General features: G+C 35.2%; 2 protein-coding genes across 10 annotated transcripts in view; one reads left to right on the forward strand and one right to left on the reverse strand.

The window, feature by feature from the left end:
- Nucleotides 1-750: 750 nt before the first annotated feature.
- Nucleotides 751-3,800, forward strand: LOC136340958 (polypeptide N-acetylgalactosaminyltransferase 35A-like). Of its 2 annotated transcripts, none has more exons than XM_066285481.1 (8): nucleotides 751-1,489; nucleotides 1,862-2,000; nucleotides 2,063-2,360; nucleotides 2,419-2,623; nucleotides 2,675-2,985; nucleotides 3,039-3,286; nucleotides 3,334-3,562; nucleotides 3,662-3,800. In XM_066285481.1, exons 1-8 carry the CDS (start codon nucleotides 1,165-1,167, stop codon nucleotides 3,791-3,793), a joined length of 1,887 nt encoding a protein of 628 aa, XP_066141578.1. In that variant the 5' UTR covers nucleotides 751-1,164; the 3' UTR covers nucleotides 3,794-3,800. The 2 variants fall into 2 exon arrangements, with proteins under 2 accessions (XP_066141578.1, XP_066141577.1); XM_066285480.1 differs by having other exon boundaries at nucleotides 754-1,489; nucleotides 3,659-3,800.
- Nucleotides 3,801-4,142: 342 nt separating this feature from the next.
- The window catches only part of Hr38 (Hormone receptor-like in 38), an 82,120-nt gene continuing 65,657 nt past the window's right edge, over nucleotides 4,143-20,605 (reverse strand). For 4 of the 8 annotated variants that reach the window (XM_066285477.1, XM_066285473.1, XM_066285472.1 and 1 more), the window contains 7 exons: nucleotides 16,623-16,778; nucleotides 14,901-15,001; nucleotides 14,387-14,844; nucleotides 13,241-13,456; nucleotides 12,956-13,191; nucleotides 12,635-12,896; nucleotides 4,143-8,026 (listed from right to left, as the gene is read on the reverse strand). In XM_066285477.1, the coding sequence (XP_066141574.1) occupies nucleotides 7,770-8,026; nucleotides 12,635-12,896; nucleotides 12,956-13,191; nucleotides 13,241-13,456; nucleotides 14,387-14,844; nucleotides 14,901-15,001; nucleotides 16,623-16,778 (1,686 nt within the window). In that variant the 3' untranslated portion in view covers nucleotides 4,143-7,769. Of the gene's footprint in view, nucleotides 8,027-12,634; nucleotides 12,897-12,955; nucleotides 13,192-13,240; nucleotides 13,457-14,386; nucleotides 14,845-14,900; nucleotides 15,002-16,622; nucleotides 16,779-19,273; nucleotides 19,708-20,605 lie in introns of those variants that run through there. The other 4 variants (XM_066285478.1, XM_066285476.1, XM_066285475.1 and 1 more) reach the window with 4 other exon arrangements.

Genomic DNA, 20,605 nt, shown 5'->3' on the forward strand with positions numbered 1-20,605 from the left:
AAAGTCGGTTTTATTGTAGCTAATAGAGGGCGCCGCTTGAAGCTGTTTTAGCTAGTTAAAATGGCTTTAAATTTTTCTATGCATCTCCAGCAAGTGCGATTAATAAAAAATATTGTTGTATTTAATATGTTAGAAAAAAGCTACATTTGTTAGTAGCCTCAATACTTGACTGCATTCGAGATATTTATTTAATGTACACTACGTTTAACACAGAAAAACTGATAAAAAATGGATAGCGATTTTGAGAACTCACTACTTTATCACTGACAAATCGGTATTCAATTTAAAATGGGGGCCCTTATAAACGAAAAAAATGCCTACTAACTTCATTCATCTTTCTGCTCTCTTTAAAAATATATACATATATAAGGCATTAAACTAGCAAATATCTCTAAAACAGTCAAGTTATGAGGCTACTAAGAGGTATATCTTTTTTTTAATCTAAAATGTTAAACAGAACAATATTTTTTGATTAGTAGGGCCACTGGAGCTGCGTGGGAAAAAAATTAGAACTCTACTAACGACCCAACACGGTTTCAAGTTGCGCTGTCTTTTTGCCGCAATAAAACTGGTAACATTACCTTGTTTCTCACGTCCGAAAATCTTAGAATACCAAATTTCAGTACCATAGGTCAAAAGACTGAAGATATAAAATAAAATTCAAACTTTAACAGCCTGTATCTTTGTTAATATTGACTTTTAGAATACAACAGTAGCGCTGGATCTTTATATTTTAACGGCAGTAATCCGTCGTTATTCTTCGTCTCATTGGTTTGGGCACACCCTGTAAATGTTGAATTGTAGTAGTTGAAACTGCGATTCCAGCATCCTAGTGATAGAAACATTGAGCAGAAAGAACAGAGTGAGAACTATTAGAACCCAAATTGAAACAGGCTTTTAATATTGAAAGAACATACAGCACCTCGAACCTAACCTCAAAAAAGTAACTAATGAAAACAAAAAAAAATGAACATCAAATTATTAATTAATTATTATTTATATATAATTTTATAATTATCATATAAAACTAACATAAGATCGATTTTACTTACGCAAATAGTAAAGTGCATTTAAATCAAGAATACTCATTAGCCTTTAAGGAAATATCTAGTCCAATTAATCCCCTATAATAAGTAGAACAACAAATCTGAATAAAATCTTCAAATGGGCAGCATAAACAGATCTTTCCTCTATGGGATAGGTTTCGCCTCTGCAACCTGGATAATTTCTCTATATTTATATACACACATCGCCAAGAATATTAGCAAACCATATAAGGCAACTTCGGCAACTTCCATAAGTGTTCACAATATTTGGTCAAGTGATGAGAATATTAAGAGCCGAGATAAGGCTCCAAGCAAGAGTAAAGAGTGGAAACGCCAATATAATAACCTTCTTGAGAATTATGGTAACAATAGAAAAGATTTATTTGAAAAACTTCGACCTGTGTTGAAAACTCCTTTGAGGAACTTGAGTAAATTTGAGGAAGGTAGGTAGTCTGAAGATATCTGATTTATATCGAATATAAAGTAAATATCTATTGTTTTAAGACTGTTCTAAGGTTTTAAAGCATAATATATGTACCTCTATTTTAATATCATATGTTTACATAGATTGTTTTGTCTACTCTTATGTTCAGCCATTTTTTACGGAATGAATTTATTTAGGTATCACAGGAGTATACCTTAAGAATTCTTTGACTATATAAAGTTAAATTTTGGGTATTAATATATTACAAAAATGATGCATCTTGAACTCTTCATTAAAATTTTATAACACAGTCTTCTAAGGGGTAGGAATGACCCCCCCCTTTCCCGGTAATAATTCATTTGCTCAAAGTAACAAAACAACATTGTTTCAGAGCTTTTTGATTTGGGCCTTGTACAAAATTCTGAAGAACAAGAGATTAAAGATGAAGGTTACAAAATTCATGCCTACAATGTTTTAATTAGCAATAAATTAAGTCTTCATAGAGAGGTTCCTGATACTAGGCATGCTTTGTAAGTTGATTGAAGAAGTCATGCTACTAGTAATAATACAATGATGATTTTATTATCTTTAGGTGTAGAAATGTAACTTATGAGTCTAATTTACCCCAAGCTAGTATTATCATTTGCTTTTATAATGAGCACTACAGAACGCTTCTGAGAACTCTCCATTCAATTATGGACAAAACTCCAACAAAGCTTTTGAAAGAGGTAGTATTGGTAGATGATTTTAGTGACATCAAGGATTTACATAAGAAACTTGAAAAGTATTTAAAAGACAATATATTAGATAAAATTAGATTAATTAAGACTAAAAGAAGAGAGGGACTGATTAGAGCAAGAATATTTGGGGCACAACATGCATATGGGGACGTAGGTCTTTTTAAAGATTGACAACAGGACTATTTTGTTGCAAAACCAAGTCTTGTAGGTTTTGATCTTCCTGGATAGTCATATTGAAGTAAATAAAGGCTGGATTGAACCACTTGTTTCGCGAATTAAAGATAAAAATACCAATGTTGTAATGCCCATTATTGATATAATTAATGCAGACACATTTGCCTACAGTTCAAGTCCTTTAGTTAGAGGAGGATTCAATTGGGGGCTACATTTCAAATGGGAGAGCTTGCCTAAAGGTATTTTAGTAATGTATAAAAACATTTTTGATGAAAATTTTTCCTTTGTAGGAACTATGAATAAATCTGAAGATTTAATCAAACCAATTAGGTCTCCAACAATGGCCGGTGGCTTATTTGCTATAGATCGTGCGTATTTCATTAAAATTGGAGAGTATGATGCTGGGATGAATATTTGGGGTGGCGAAAACTTGGAGATTTCTTTTCGCGTCTGGATGTGTGGGGGTTCGTTAGAAATATTACCATGCAGTAGAGTTGGTCATATATTTAGGCCCCGCAGGCCTTATGGGTCTCCTGATGGGCAGGACACTATGCTGTATAATTCTTTGAGGGTGGCCAATGTGTGGATGGATGATTACAAAGTTTGTTGTGTTGGAGCCAGCCTAATTTAAATTATTAATGCAGATCATTAAAGGATTATTATTTAAGTCATATCAAAGAATCTAAAACTATGGATTTTGGTGATGTATCTTCAAGAATTCAGCTTCGCAAACAGTTGAAGTGTCACGATTTTGACTGGTACTTGAAAAATGTTTATCCAGAGTTGACACTTCCTTCAGACGACGAGCAAAAACTGAAAAAGAAATGGTCGGCTTTAGAACAAGATAAATTCCAGCCTTGGCATTCCAGAAAAAGAAATTATGTTGACCAATTTTATATAAGGTATTTTTATTAACTATAAGGAAACTGGACTAGCAAACTGTTTTTAGACTTATCAACAGCTCTCTATGCATTCAATGTGCAAAAGACGTAAAGACTAAAGGTAGCTCTCTAATTCTGCGGCCTTGCTTGAACTCTAAAAAACAGCTGTGGTATCAAACTGATAAAAACGAGCTAGTTTTGGCGCAACTTTTGTGCTTACAAGCGGCGAAACCACATCCTATTTTGTATAAATGTCACGAGATGGGAGCGGATCAAGAGTGGAGGCATAAGGGAGAGGTAAGTTCATTATAAAGTGATATGGAAAAACAGCAAAGAAAACTATAATTAATAGTAATTAATATTAAAACCAAAGAATACTTTGTTTTTTCCTAGAAGAACTCTCCAATTTATAACCTGGGAGCAGGCACCTGTTTAGGAGTTAAGAAGCGTAAAGTCAACGCCGCAGTGGAAATGAGATTATGTACTGATCCGGAGCTAAACACGTGGGATTTAATAAATGATAATTAAGTTTCTAGTTGAATTAATTTCCTTACTTTGAGCGAAGAGATATCTAGTGACAAACACGAAATGTAATGGCAAAACTTTGATCATATACAAGATACATTTTCCAGTAATGTGGCTGAATCTGGATTAATTTATTTCTGTCTATAGCCGTAGAAGTGATTTAAAAAAAAATGTTTCTTGTCAAAAAGGAAAATCGGTACATGGTTTGTGATCCCAACTTATGTTCAGTTTCAGTCGTTGTCTATATGTAAAATCAACTTCAATCAATTGAACAACCGCAAAGCAGATTCGCTTGGATGAATTCTTATATTTTGCTTATTTTATTTAGCAATCAAACAAAAATACAAAGGGCTACATTTTAAATATATTTTAATCAAATCAAATCAAAATGTTACATATAATATATCTCATAAAACTAACAAAAAGCGACCATAATAAAACTGATAAATATCTAAACAAAAAAAAAAGGAATCCGGTGAAATACATTAAGTACATTTAGTAGGTAGTAGAGACATAAAAAAAATATTTCGTACAATGTAAAGAGGATTTCATTTCCTATGGCTACGGCCTAAGTATAACAGCGTCCATATAAGCTGAAACATGTGGCAAATACTCGCAAGTCAATAGAAACTTGCAAGAAACTCTGGTAACTATTCTAGTATATAAAAACTAAATAAAAAATCTTCTGATCTTTAAACATAGATTTAGAAAGTAAAACTGGCACCTTATGGCAAATAATTTCACTTAAAATACTTTCAGATTTGTGCATGTAGTTTTTGTTGTTGCAGCAACATTTGAAACGAAACGATATATTACAAGTCGAAAAAGGTCATAGAAAATTTAAAAAACTAGAAAAGAGTAACAGGTACAAAGACGTTTCTTCCTAAGTACATTATAGATATCTTGGGACATATAATATTGCAAATGATCCCGTAATATGGCGAATACTTGACGATCATCGAAGCTGTGATACAAGACAAAATTATAAAGATTTTTACAAGGTGCGAAGCTTTCTAAAACGAATTGTTCTGCAATCTCAGAAGTTAACGATAATTTTACATAATAAGCGGACGGTATACGGGATTGAAACGATAGAACAAGAGTGCAAAATCTGTCACAGAAGGTTTTCAAAACATCCCACAATTTACAAGGTTCTGACACACCCGGTATTTTACGTATAAAATAACTATTCTCTCCTTTCAGGTAACTCTCTCCTCAGTCCATCCGTTTCATCATTCAAGGCAGTTCACTGATATGAGTTCACATAACATTTTTCTTTTATAAAATATAGGATGGCACATTAAAACGTTTAGAATGACACAAATAAAAAATGGCTTTAAAAATGTCTTTTTTTTTGCTTTCCGGCAAATGCTAATTCTGTCTTTTTGTTTTAGCCTCAAGGGGGAGAAAAGATAATTGATAACAAAATACAGGGTTCTTCAGAACCATGGGACCAAACTTTTATGATTATTCAATGCAACAATGGGAGACATTTAAGTGTAAGAACACATATTCAGAAATGCCTTTCTAAGACACTACGGTCTTATGATGCTTTCAGACAGTTATGTGCAAAAATATGTTTTATCGAGTTATTCCATTTTATTAATTTTCAAGACCTAACTTCTTGTAAACGTTTCATTAAACGTTCGACAGCAAATGCGACTGCAACATGACGGGCCTATAGTATTTGGATTGGCAGAGGTGGTCCAGTTCCGTGGCCCCGAGGTCGCCCGATCTATCACCTTTAGAATTTTTTTGTGGGGGACGTGTAAAGTATCTGGTTTATTAGACGCCAGTAAAAACAACGCAAGACCTGATTGCACGACTTAGTGCCGCATTTGAAGTTGTTCACAATGCTTATTAATTTTTTTAGTCAAGTCCACAGGAACTGTGTACGTCGTTTAAACAGGTGCATTCAAACTCAAGGACGACATTTTGAACAGTTACTGTAGTGTTATATTGTATAAAAAAATTAAATGAAATGCAATAAAACGCAAAAAAACACATTTTTGCTCGTAATTATCTTACAGCATGATAAAGCCATGGCGCCTCAGAGCGATATTTCCTGATATGGCTTCTTATGCTTAAATGTTTTCCACTGTTGCCCTGAATAACCCCTAGAAGTTTCATCCCATGATTCTGAATCACCCTGTATGAACGAATATAAGAAAAAAATTCGAAAATTCTACAGGTAACTTTTCGAGGGGTTAATTTTAAATCGCACTAGAAAATATACATTATACTTTTTTGTAAATAGTGTAAATAAAATATCTTTTCTTAATAATTATGTACAAAATGTGCCTTGACTAGGGATATCGCATTTGTTAGAAATTTCCACATGGCTGTGGTGGTAACATTGAAAAAATATTTCGTTAAAGCCTACAACTTTACATGTATAATATCACTTAAAATTATAAAAATTATAGTATAAAGGTTTCTGCTTTCGAGTATTGTTCATCAGGTCTATATTACCGTCTTTTTACATTTATTTAATACATCAGAGTTTCACTATAAATCTCCTACTTTCACTCTTGTTGCCTCGTCACATTTAATAGCGATAGCCAGAGGTGATCTGATATGTTGTCTCTTGGTGAAAATTGGACACTTATCGTGGCAGCAAACTTATAGGGTAAGTTGCTGTCTCTCGTAAATAGATAGTGAAAAATGCTTAAAAGTGCTATAGTATAATAGTAGGTATAACAACATTTATAAAAATGTAACTGTTCCTCTTACATTAATATTCATTAATTTAAATAAAATTAGTATACGAGAAAACTGGTTCAAGCCTATAGACTTCCCATAGAACGTAGTACCTACCTCTAGGACACCTAAAGTAGCTTTGACACAACATTTAAAATAAGTACAGAATGCGCAATAAAATGTCTTAAGTCTCTATTAGTCTAAAATCGATTTATATAAAATGCATAATTTAAGAGCTGCTTAAACTGAGAGAAATTCTTTTTGCCCATTCTGTAATGGATTTTGTTATTTAGAGAACATGAAGGTCTATAAAGCCATTTCAAATTGCTCATAAATCGGTATCATGCGGCAGTTTTTAAAGGCTTTAGAACTGCATTGTTTGGGAGTTTTGGTTGTTATATTTGGTGTGCTTTTGTTGATTAAAACCAAAGAGAACTTTACAATTATATTTGTGTAAGCGTTGTGGACAAGAAAAATGAATAATTGAGAACATACATATTATTTGAATAAGTCATGGATAAAGAATATGCAAAATGAGAAAAAAATTTATACAAAATTGTCAATAGTTAAAAGACCCGTAGTTCAATCGGAAGCTATCTATAAGATAAGAACAATATTGGCCAGATGAATCATTGCAATTGACTCAGTGAAAACTATATGAGTTAAATGTTTTAACTGCCTTATTTGAAAAGAGGCAGTTAAAACACCTCAATTAAAAATATTAAGCGTTTACCTACAAACAACCAAGAGCCCCAGCTAATGCTTAAGAGCAAACAACAAAATTACAACAAATAGTGAAGCTACATAGATGATAGAGACACAAGAGATTCTTTAAACTATAGCCTAACTTAGTGCTTAGTTCTAACTTGGTGCATCACCAAAAATAGATTTAAGTATCTACTTGTATATCCAGAGGGAAAGAAATTGATCGTTTCGGGGTATATGCCAAATTTTCGGCATTATTATTTGGTCATGTTTTAGGCCGACACGTTCAAAATGTTCAATATTTTCTCTGTACTGTCCCGAAAAATCTGACAAACACCCCAAAAGAGCTAAAAAAATATAATGATCTATTCTACTTACGATATAACGAATCACAAAGAACTTAGTTCATATCACGTTTAAGGGTTTAGTTGTATAATTTCCAGAAAAACTTCCGTTTAATAGAAAGTGTACTTTTAACATTGAAAGAACTTTCTCCGTAGAAACTTTTACAGAACATCCCTATAACGATTCAACAGGAAAAATTCCACCAACCGAAAACATTTAGATACTTATCCTAGAAAGGCAAGCTAGCGACGAACATTTTCTCTATCAAAGGCGGCGCCGGCACCAAATCCTCCAGTTTCAAGTAGAATATCCTCTGCAAGCCAGCTACGCTTAGCGACCTCAACTCCGGTAGCTTACCTAGCAGTCTGCTGAAATAATGTGCTTTGCGTTGGGCCTCTGCGTTATACGTTACGTGATCACGAAGAGACGAGATTATTTTCATTTGAAGTTGTTCCACTTTGTGGGATTCTTTGAGACCATGTCGTTCTGAAATAAAACGATCACATTTTTAATAGGGTGAAATAACACACTTGCTGCCTCATCGTAGGCCAGTGCAAGACAAGACAACGTTACATTTGTACTCGTATTTCGTGTTTCTAAGGTGGGCCAAGATCGAACAAGCTACGCTGCGCAGGGCTGTTAAAATTTGCTCTGCGCATCGCAGCGCGTTGGTTTGAACGGTTATCTGTGCGAAAGCACACCAAATCGGGCGATATTGTAACAAGAATGGACACGACCCGACAAGCGTCGGTACGGTCAAAGAAAAACATTTGTGCACGTTTGTTTTGGACGGGGTTCGTACGGTTTTGAGTTGAATAACCGTTGCTTTGAATTACAACATGGAACAAAGCACAGATTCATTTTTTTTTCATTTAACACGCTTTGAGTTGTTCAGCGCCACTTTGCGCCGAGTTGCATAGTTCAGCGCGGCTCAGTTTAACGCATTCAGTCTGGAGTCGCCTCGAGATTTTTGTAGGTAGGCGCTCCGGTGAATCCCACACTATCCGGTCGCTAAAACGGTAGACCACGTGTCTTTCGATTTCCTTCAAGACAAAAAAAGACTGTTGATGTCCGCATTTGTGCTCCGCAAACAGTGAAATTTGTCGATTTGTTTCTTTAGAAATTTGAACTAATCTGACTCAATGTGAAGGAATAGCATGTAAATATATAAGATACAACAGGCCTGAACTATTTTAAAAAGCTTGCTGTGAGAAAATAAATCTAACGATTCAAATAACCGATATTGCATTATGAACTTTATTATTGGCGAATTCCGAATATTTGTAAATTATGTCGTTAAGATGTCCGCCATGCTCATTGGAACACATTTGCGATTTCAAAAATTTTCCAACACGTTCTGAAGCAAATCTTGCCTAATTTCTTTTACCGTTTCCCTAATCCCACCTTTTGACCATTGTATTGTTTGAGTGACGTACACTTTTGCCTTTAAATAACCTCAAAGAAAATAACCTAATGCTCTCAGATTCGGAGGTCTTGAGGGTCATGGAATGTCATCAAAACGTGAAGTGAGGCAATATGGGAACATTTGCCGTAACCAGTTAAACTTTGTCTCCTGGTATGAGCGGTGGTACCTTCTTCTTAAAACTATGCAATATTTTGCCCTCTTTTTTGAGAATTAAAATTCACATACAGAGTGTTTCATCGAAAACTTTTCGTCCCCATTGTTTTCGATAATTGCAAAAATATCGTATAACACCAAAACATGTCGATTCTGTTCTTGATGGGGTCAAATGATGGCGTGGATTTCCAATTTATTGAAACAACCTCCCGCGTAAGGGTGTAATCTGCTTTGGAATTTCAAATGGGACTGTGGGTCCAGTGAATCCATCTTTTGAATATTAATAAAATTTTCTTTAACTTAATACCCAAGGTCATTCAACTTGTGAAAAATCTGTATTTTAAAGGGGAGAGAGTGCAAGTTATTATGCAAAATGTGTCTCAAACTTTGATTCAAAATATTGAACGCGATCGTATGCCCGACGGCAGAACGTAATGGACCTCATTGACTTGATTGCCTAGTCATTTCAATATTTTTCGAGTATCAACTATACGAGTACCATCAAAAAACGTTGATACGGTGTTGCTGGTTTCTTCGAAACATCTTACCCACCTTAAAATGGCGTTTCTTGTTGGAATGCATTCATGGTGCGGCGCATGAAATTAATTGCGGAAGCCTCTTTGTGTCCGTACTTCACGTATTATTTAATTAATATAGGCGTATTCACCTGACTTAGCTTCATGCCATCATTTTTTATTCCCTTCGTTACATTTGATGATGAAATTTTGCTTCGATTGAAGACATTCAATGGTGGTCGACGAGGATAGTTAACAGCATTTCGAAAATCGAAATAGAAAAATCATTTAATGCACTAGTGGGACTTGCGAAGCGTTGTATTGCAATTGTGCGAGACCATTTTGAATAATTACAATACCTTTATCAAAGGATCTAACTTATCCTCTTTTATTTATTCGCATTCCGGTTATTTATGAGACAGAGGGTAGTAATAAATCGCGTAGTAATAAAACACTTTACGACTAAAACGCACTAATTTATATCTCAATTAGTTATAACACGCTTAATTGTTAAACTGACAGAACACAGAAATCGCGCTTTGACAAACATGACATTATTTGTTTTTCCATGGCAAGCTTTTCAAAACCGTTAAATCCTGTTGCTGGACCCTGTATAGGGTGTTCGATTTTTACTTTCTACATCAGGATATCGGAGATTGTAGGAGATACGTAGTTGCTTAACCGGAGGCGAAATTGTGCCTTTATAAGAGGAGTATTTTGCTTTTTTAATAAAAAAAATCCCATTACTTCCAGAGATATCCGAAAAAAAACCGGTAACGACTTTTTTTATTTTTCTTTTCTAATTTAAATTGCATAGAAACAAGAAAACGAACAACACTTTTTTGAAGCATTTTGCCGCGCTACAATATGAAAAGAGTTTTCCGGAAATACGACTTTTCGGTTTTTCAATACCATCATCTCATTTTTTTCATATAGGGAGCTGACCGTTTTTTTTTACGAATTCGATTAGTAATTGATAATTAAAAAACAACCATGTGTCACACTTGCCGATTTGCGTCGTCGTGATCACAAATATTAATTGTTAGGAGAAACAATACCTCAACATTTTCACGTTCTGCACTAGTACATCCATGCCTACCCCACTTTCATTATAGGAATTGAAAACCCCTATATGAAAATGAACATCTCAATAAATGTCAAATATTGATCACATGACAGGGATGTACGCATTGCGATTGGTGCACACACGCGGCCTACTTGTCGATTTTGGAAAATCTTTAATAAATGAAAAATCACGCACTAATAGTGAATGTGTTACTACGCGTTGCCGGAAAATGAACATTTCTAACGAAGAAAAACGTGATTTGCTCAAAATTTATTTACTCTGGAAATAAAAATAGGAATATTTTCGTTCAATAATATTTTGAAGACTATCTAGAACGTTCGCAACCACATAGAAACCATTTCAAATTACTTAACTAAAACCTGTTAACTTATGGTACTTTTAGCAAACTAAGAAATTGTTACGAACCCCATCTGGATGCTGATAAAGAAGCGGATATTATCAATGCAGTGAGAAAAATCGTTTTCTTATATATATAATAATAATAAATATAGTATTTCGAGCCCTAATTACAACAATAATTAACACTATGTATTCAGTTTTTAACAACACTTTGCGTGCTGTTTAAGATTAATAACAATTTCCGATTTGAAAAACTGAAATGTCGTATCTTCGGCAAACTATTTTCATGTTGTAGGAAAAAGTGCTTTAAGGAAGTGTTCTCCATTTTTATGTGTTTGTGTAATTTAAGACAGGAAAAGAATGAACAAATAGCCATTATCGTCTTTTTCCGGATCTCTCCGGAAGTACTCGGCTTTTTTGTCAATTAATAAGGCAAATTACTCTTTTTATAAAGAGACAACTTTGCCAGCATTCAAACGACTCTTCTATCTCCTACGGTTTCCGAGATCCTCATGTTGAGTGTCGAATATGGGACACTTTGCACATGTCCCGTTATTGTGGTATTAATTTGAAATCCGATTTTAAATTTACATGTCTTTGCAAGTCTAAGAAACTCTTTTTCTCCTGTTGATGTTGCTACCCCAATGATTTTTTCAACCGGTAAAAGACACTAACAGGCTTCCTGCTGTGGAGTGTTTTGTCGGTGGTTAAAGCGGAAAATCCTGCGGTAATAAAGCCGCGAACCAGAAAATGTCAACTTTACAAAATCGTCAGTTAACGAAGTTAATATGGATTCTTTGTTATCGTAAAATCGCCAATAGTCGTCAAAGATTATGCCCTGCATCGTGGATTTTAATAGACTTTCCGCAATTGCTAATCGATAATGATGCCCATATTGGAAGAGTTAATAATGTATATACGATGAGAAACACGCGTTCTATTCCAGTAAACAGTAAATGTATTATGTATCTACATAGAACGAAGACAGGAAGGAAAAAAAGCAGAAAAGTTAGTGACAGACAGGTGATTCCACGCCAAAACCGCATGTTAAATTATTAAATCCTCCCGGTCTGCTCTGGGTAAATAAATAATGCATTTTAGTTATAACAAGCTGGATTGAACATCGACGATTATTACATCTATAATCGACTTTGACTTGAAAATTGGATCACGAACGAAGGGGGAGACGGCTTTACAAGTGGATGCAATTAGGCTCTAATCAAGATTGGTAACCGACAGCTGTTATCAATCTTACGGTTAAATAAGTTCATGAAGGGAGAATACAGAGTGTCCCAGAAAAAAGTGAATTCCATAAATATTTTGTCTTTTATTTATCAAAAATCCCTGTCGACAGGTTTTCTTGGGGGTAGGGAATGAGGGCTAAATTGAATTTCGCCAGACTTGCTAAGGCCAGCCCTACGTACAAGGGATAAAAGATACTACAGTACTCTACACAATTTAAAAGACTTCGCAGCTTGGAGAAATATTAATTAAAAAAAAATTGTCTACCCAAATAACCAACCCATGTACTAAAAATAACGGGATAAATAAAAGAAAAAAAAACAACCACTTACCCCTACCTGTAATAAGTGTGAGGGCGCACAAGCACGCGAAAGCCGATATGTCTATCTCCATAGATTGCAAAGCTCCACAAAACTCCATGATCCCATGCAACCAATCCCCGAAGGACCTTTGACACTGCTGCATGTCCAGGACCACCCCATTGCAAAATGTCAGTTTGGTATCGCTGGGATGAGTCCGGTAAGCCAGCCGAAGAACGAAAAGCTCAAGGTAGGCCGATTGAAAAAGGAGTTCCCGATCATCATGGCATATATCCTATGACAGGTCATGTTGTGTTAACTCTAGATTCTGAAGAATAATTTTTTTAAACACACCAAAAATCCAGGAATTTTTTCCGCAAAGTTCTTAATAACGTCGACTGAAGTAGTCAACAAGGAGTAGAACTGCTGTATCTTTTCTGCTTCTGAGATCACTGGTTCGATAGGAGTGGGTTCCATATACTGGGAATAGTCTAAGTTTGCAAGATCAGGAGTAGTGTCCACGTGCGCCCTCACCAGGGCCGTGATAAGGGACACTGGAGGACTTGGAGGTGATTCTGCGCAAAATTTACCTAAATGAGTCGATAATATTGTGTCTTTGGGTCTCTAATGTGCTCATACCTTGTGGAGATTTCGGTTTTGAAGGCAATCTTCCCCTTCTTCCTTTGAGCGAGTCTGTCCGCACCACCTCCTTCACCATACCGACTGCTAAACATTTCTGAAATCTGCAAAACTGGCACCGGTTTCGCCGTCTCTTGTCCACAGGACAAGCTTTGTCTGCTAAGCAGACATATTTTGAACCTTTTTGGACTGTTCTTTTAAAGAACCCTTTACAACCTGAAATGTGAAACCTCGTATATCACTGAAGTTATTACTTGCATGTGTGTTTAATATAGCTGTCAAGGCTAATCAAAAATCACTTCCTGCATCGTAATTTTTTATCCAAAAAGTCATAAATTATTCTTTTTTTGTAGTGTTCCCACTAGCAAAAATAATATCAGGAACTGTAGTTTAACAATCAGCAAATCCGCAATATGTATTATTGTGTCTTTGCATTAAAACGAGTATGATAATTACATTATTTCTTGGTAAGCGTGATGACAACACTAGGTTTAATCATACTGAAAAGTCTTCGCCTCAATAGAACAACGGATCTGCCTAATAATGCCTTACTCCTATATTGGAGATTAATGAAATTACAAGTTTCTAAACTTAATATAATTTTTTATGCACTTTTCCGAACTTTTCTTAAAAACATTGAAACATTTTTTTCCTAAAATATTTAAGAAAATCCAAAATTTTCTCTATAACTTTAAAACTCTTAGCAATCGGAACGAACTCCCACGAAACGTTTAAAAACGTTGGGGGTAAAAAGAAAGAAATAAAAAATTTTCTCGTTGTATGTAGTACACCTTTTATTGAACTATCCGTGAACAAAAGACCTATGGTATGGTGTTGCATTGTCCCTGCCCAAAAATAACATCTTTGTGTGATTTTTTGTATGTAATTCTCTTATCTTTTGGGTAAAAAAAATTGGAACCAGAGTGGGGAAAATGTAGTGTCATGGACATGTCCACTTAACTTTTTTTTGCGTACGTCACTAATGAACGCATTTAGTTTTTTTAAATGAAATGGTCCTCAACCTTAATTTTTTAATTCTTTTAAAATTTGAATTTTAGGCATTGTTACGCTACTCACAAGTAAGCGTTAGGCATTGTTACGCTTCACGCCCAACAATGTCTAACAACAAATAACTATTTCACATACCTTCACAGGTGCGTACTCCATAGTGCTGACACGCTGCTGTATCCCCGCACACTGCACATAATTGTGAAGGTGAAGGGGGTGTCAACCCTTTGGAACACTGCGGCTGATTATCCGAAGGCCCCCCAGGGGAGGACGCCGCTGAGGACGATGCCGACGGCCCAGGACCCACCATCCTCAATTTAGGAGATTCGCTACTACTAGTAGATTCGCTTCTTTGAAGTGGAAGGGACGCCCTTCTTTGTCTAGGACTTAAGGCAGTGCTGACATGTAGTTCAGAGGTCGAAGGTACTTGGTAAGGCAAGGAATAAGGTTCTCCTCCTTGCGCCATGAGGGTGTCGAAGCTAGAGCTGCAAGTCGGGGGAGGAGGGTAGTAAGGGCTTGCGGCGGAGTACTGATGAAGTTGTTGGTAGTCGTAATGGTGCGAGGACGGTACTGGATGATAAGGCGCGACGTTAAAGCTAAAATTTAATATTCAGTGACGTTTAGAGTTTATGGGAGTTTTGCGGAAGTTTACCCGCAATCCTCGTCCATTTTGAACTGTTGGTGATGTTGCTGTTGAGGCGGCAAATCTTGTTGCTGTTGTGGCTGTTGCTGCTGGAAAACGCGGTATGTTTCCTGAAATTATATTTTATTTCGTGTTATACGAGAAGGTGTGAATATGTGTATTCGTATATATATATATATAGAGGACCAAAATTTTGGTTAGGAGAAACCCATCGGTTCATCCTATTGAAGGAAATATTTTTCATGAAAATAAAACACGTTAAATATTGTTTTTTTTTTGTTGTGCATCTTTTGACGTAAAAGACATGTATACGGAGTTATCCATATAGTAGATAAATGAACTTTTCTATTTTTTCCTTATGGAATTTATGAATATTATGTCGTTTTTGAGTTATTTGAGATATTCAGGACATATTTTATGTAATATACTTATGTCTATAGTCATCAGTTATGAAAATATTTGCGCAGTGTCACGATAAAAGCAGCCAGCTAGTTAGTCTGATCTCACCCCTATGGATTTTTTCTATGGGGTTATTAAAATATAGGGCGTATTTAAATAAATCCAACAATATAGAAGAGTTAAATAGAAAACTACTTAAAAAGCTCAATGAATACCTCTTCAAATGATAAGAAATATTCTTGAGGAATTTCAATTGCGGCTTGCCCATTGCCAAGAAGTCATCGGAGCACAGTTCAAACGTTTAATACATTAGAATATACTAGTTCATATTGTTATTTTTTAAATATATATATAAGTCGTATTGTTAATTTTATTTCTTGTAATTTTTTTCGCAAATTGTTCAAAGTAGACATGGGCATGTTGCCAGAAGTTTTCAACGAGCTCAAAAACGTTATAATACATATAGGGTTCCATAAGAGAAAAATGAAAAAGTACTTTTATCTATAGCATGGGTAACCCTGTATACATATGTATGTTTTTTGAAAATTATACGATGAAATGTAAAATTTAAAAAAATTCAAGAACATGTTTTGCTATCTAAATATTTTCTGAACCATTCTCTGTTTCGCTTTCTCTGGGAGTGTTTCTAATTTTCAGTTCAGGTTTTATTTTTAGTTTCACTATAGATTCATCTTTTATCCGATTTAAGCCGGGGTGAATCACATCACAAATTCATAGTCACAAAGGTAATTTGTCATCAAATGTTGTGGTACAAAAACGACGTTACGGCTACGAGTTAGTGACGTGAGGTTGGATAAACCCTCCTTTATCGACTATTTTGTTAACATATTTTTTAGTAAATCGCGTATCTTTTAAATTTAAATTCTGAATATAAATATAAGTTTTATTTCAAGGTTTTACATCAAATACTGCATGTCTGAAAGTAATTCTCGAGAAAGTAAGGCGGACATTGCTGCGTATTAATGACTAATAATTTAATCCTTAATTATTAGCAAGACGCATTAAAATAATATAAGCTTAATTTGAATCTAATCCTCTTAGTAGATATTTTTCACCGTCCATTTCCGAATACTCAAGGTTATATACCGAACGCCTCGCAGAACACCCATAAGGACACCTAAATACGTTTCCAAGCCGGTTTAGGCAAAGCATCGTTTCAAACATAGAAATTATAAATAACAGTGAATTACTGTTGTTGAGCTACGGTGGGAATGATTCATAAACACCTCTCTTCGGATGACCAATAACCTCTAATCACTCAACAAATAACGGAATTGCCTGAGAAATAATTTTGTTAATAATAAATTTTACCTGGAAACTGGGCAAAGGGGCAGGAGACACAGGGGGCGGAAGGGCCACGTCTGCGAAAGGGTCAAGATCGTCAGGTCCTTGATGCAGGACGTCAGAAGTTTCGTCTGAAAAGGGTGCATTCAGCAAGTCTGCGAAGCTACTAGATCCGAATTGGGTCTGCAAAAGGAAGATGAAATAGGTTTTAGAAAAAAAATCACTCTAGACAGGACTCAATTTATTTAGCTCAGCCCATAAATAGTTCGGTGCACCTGATGCTCGATATAAATTTGTCGTGTCTACTTCGATCAAGATTGATCGCTAATTATACGCGTTGGGATTGCTGAGGTGATTTCCTGCAATTAGAGTTGCTTTATTTAACGGTTTAGTTTTGTTACATACTTTACTGCTAGATGCACATTCTTATTATATCTAATTAAATCTCAGAGAAACTCATTTGGAAAGCCTGGGCTAATCATCGATAGCTGCGGCTAGTATTTGTTCTTAGCTTGTCCTGTATATAATAATAAACCAAGGTATTTTGTTTGCGTCAATTTCGTCACTCTTAACTGCCAAACAATAGCAGGGAAGAATGGACGAAAATAAATTATCCAGGTATTTTTAGGATTAGGAACTACGTCAGAGATTCAACGGATTCCGGATTGTCAATAAAAATATCTTGTTCTTGGTCATTTGTCCTTGTTAACGGTACAACGATTCAAATCTAATTGTTTTCTTGTGCGAACGGCTAAATAGATGAAATTCTTCGCGATTCATTAGAGATACTCATAGTTAATGATATGCAATTGATTTTTTTCACACATGCGTTACATAAAAAGGGGAGATATCTCTCGCTTTTTAACCGAGTGGCGAACTCGGCCGAAAAATTTTCTTACAGAATTTCGATTCACATCATTAAGAATAAGTTTATTGGATCATTTTGGAAATGAGTATAGGACTTTCAATAAGTTTATTCCCGTAGTGTTAGGTCCTTCGAACTTCCTCTTTTCTCCACGACACTTTCCTTCTTTTACTAATTTAAATTATGTAATAAAAATAACCTTCATTGTAGTAAAGTTTTTAGTACTTGCATTTTGAGATGGCATGCCAATGGGGTTTCGAAACTAGAATTTATGGAAGAAACGATGTTTTTTTGTCGAAGAGTGGACGCAGTGTATGGGTTTAATTATGTCCATCTTCAAGTAATGAAAACACTACTTATGTCATCTACTTCCTTTATAAGTTAATTGATCCGGAGCAAGACGGGCTGTCCTAATTGGCTCGATGTTATGAAATGGATCAAACTAATAGATCGTTATTTAATGGTAACTAATGTCCATTTCAGAAGACTTGTTAGGCTAGACGTACTAAAAAGGTGAGTAATATGTGAGCAGTTGTGGTAACTTTTCTATATATCCTGAAGCAGTATCGGCTTCGCCCCCTTTTACGAGGCAGGTACTGTCCTGAGATATCCTATTCAATTATTTCATCACGATTCTTAGCAATCTTTCCGTTAATATTGTTTTTAATTATTGACTTATTTTGGATTCTTAGTCCGTAGCTGCTCTTCAACTCTTTTTTATCAATCTATCTAGAACAACATACAGAAAGCAAGATATAATTTTGATTGTCAATCGTGTCTATGTTAGAATTGCAGTAGCCGGACTATAGCGGTGGTACCCATCGAGAAAAACTAAATGTTCGTATTAGTAATAGGTGAATTAATATATTAAATTTGTGAGTTTTTTTTATATTGCTCTAATTTTTTTTAGTTTTTAGCTTAGAAAATGCGATAGATTTTCACTAGTTCTTGGAATTCGTAATTTTAACACGCTCGGTGTTATCGCTTAAATCACATATAGAAATTTTTGGTAGATTGAAGAAAAATTCGGTCTAATAGACAGTGTTTCGCGTAATGTAGTATATTATGATTTTCACAATGCCATGTTTGCAAGAAAATGAGTACGTTCATGCCACTACTTTCAGTTCGAATGATATTTAAGCTACTTGAAAAAATTCATCGAACTAAATTTATAGGGTGGTTCATTTGAAATTTCAATGTTAACAATAGTTTCAGTTTCCATCGGCGATTTTGCTCTTGTGATTCTGTAAGGTCAAACAAGACCTACCATCGCCGTGTCCCAGATTCCAAACAGTAGCCATTTTACATGCTCCATTAGGGCCTCAAATGGGATACTTACCGTGAATCCCCTTGTAGACATCGTAACTGACTAAATTATAGAATATACTCTATATTCGGTTTTGACTAATTCGCTGAGGTTCGTCGGTTTTTATTTTAATTTGTACAATTATTCACGTAAAACCAATATATATATATATATATATATATATATATATATATATACAGGGCGTTTATTAAACTTTTTTGAAACACAAAAAAAATTACGAGGTTTACATGAATGATCTTTAAATGTATATCAACTACCGCGCTAAGAGAATCAAAATTGATTGCGAAATACTGTTTTTTAAGATTTTTTAATTCTGGGGCACGTGATGGTGCCAGAACAACCCCAAATAAAAGTCGTTTTTCTCATAGATGTTTTTTTAAAATTCTATTTCATTACCACTTCCTTCACTTCTTTCCCTGTACAAAATTTGCATATCTGGAATAAGCCGTATAGATCTATTGGTCTATTGGCAGTTAAAAAAATTACCTCTTTACCACTTCGCCTCTTATCCAAACAAATCGGCATAAACTGTCACTGAACCCAACCAGCGCCTACCACTATCCGTACACGGTTGACCGTGTCTTGGGTCCTCGGTACCACCACGCACACCTCGGTACCCGTCGATTTCTATAATACGCAATATTGGTCGCATTAACCACAATTTCCTACTGAACAACTAGTCCACTTATCTATAGCCTGTGTGCGTCGGTAAGTGAAAAGTTCCCCTTTTCAATTATTGTTGATGCCAGTCGAGGGGAATCGAGTGTGACCAGGGGCGTGGCCTGCGCTCAGCCCAGCCCCCCATTGGTTGACCACGGATGTGCATCGGCGACGTCGTTATGGGAACGAGGCGTCGGCGTCGCGGTGGACATTCGGGAGAATAGGAAGCGCCTAGTGGGAGGATTACATGACGGCGCTATGTATGGATGTGCGATGGGGAATCGACTTTAAATGTTTTTTGGGGCCATGAATTACTCAGACGTAAAATTATGAAATTTCAATTTGTGGTGAATAATGTAACTTTTAATCGAAATTCGACGATTTAAGGTAATTTTACTTCAGTCCAATAATGTCTGTTTTTCGAAATATTCGCGGCAATAGTTAGGTGTTTTCAAAAGTTTTTTTTCACGTTATTTCTTTTGTGGTGTCTGTAGCTGAGCAAAGTTGCATACTTGCACTTTTTCGCACATTTGTCCCTAAATAGAAACAGGGTGAAATGCCTAACAGCATAAGGGAATTCACATTTTTCACGTCTTTTAGCCGCTGCACTGTTCACGGTGTACTTTTCAAATTAACTAACTAAGGTTTCACAATATAGGTGGTAACTCGTGAGTTTTTCTTTGGCGTTTTTTCCTCTGAGTTCCCTTGTACACCATTTGTATATTTCCTTCAAAAATATTAACACTCATGAGGTTTAAGTATTCATGTGCGGTGTTCATCACTTCTCGAAGTTTCGATTAAAGTTCAAAATTTTATATAATATGTGATGTTTTTTTTTCTATTATTTTACTTTTTTTGATACAACACTGTACGTGCAATTATGAATTTTTAATATTGATGAAAATCAGAAGCGTACTTCGTTTTTTACAGCCCTTACGAATTTCTACATTTCTGAGTGATACGTAGGCGACGGTTTTTCTCATTAACCTCAACATACAATGTACAACAAATCATAAACGTATCATAACGTTTAGAGACTCAACAAATTTTCGATATTTATTTTTTTACTTCGTATTTTTTTGGATTATTGTGGACGTTGTGTGCAAAATGCTTGAGCTTTATTTGGACCCGAAATACTAATAAATCAGGATCAATTTT

The sequence above is a fragment of the Euwallacea fornicatus genome, chromosome 9 (genome assembly GCF_040115645.1).
Source record: "Euwallacea fornicatus isolate EFF26 chromosome 9, ASM4011564v1, whole genome shotgun sequence".
NCBI classification, from domain to species: Eukaryota; Metazoa; Arthropoda; class Insecta; order Coleoptera; family Curculionidae; genus Euwallacea; species Euwallacea fornicatus.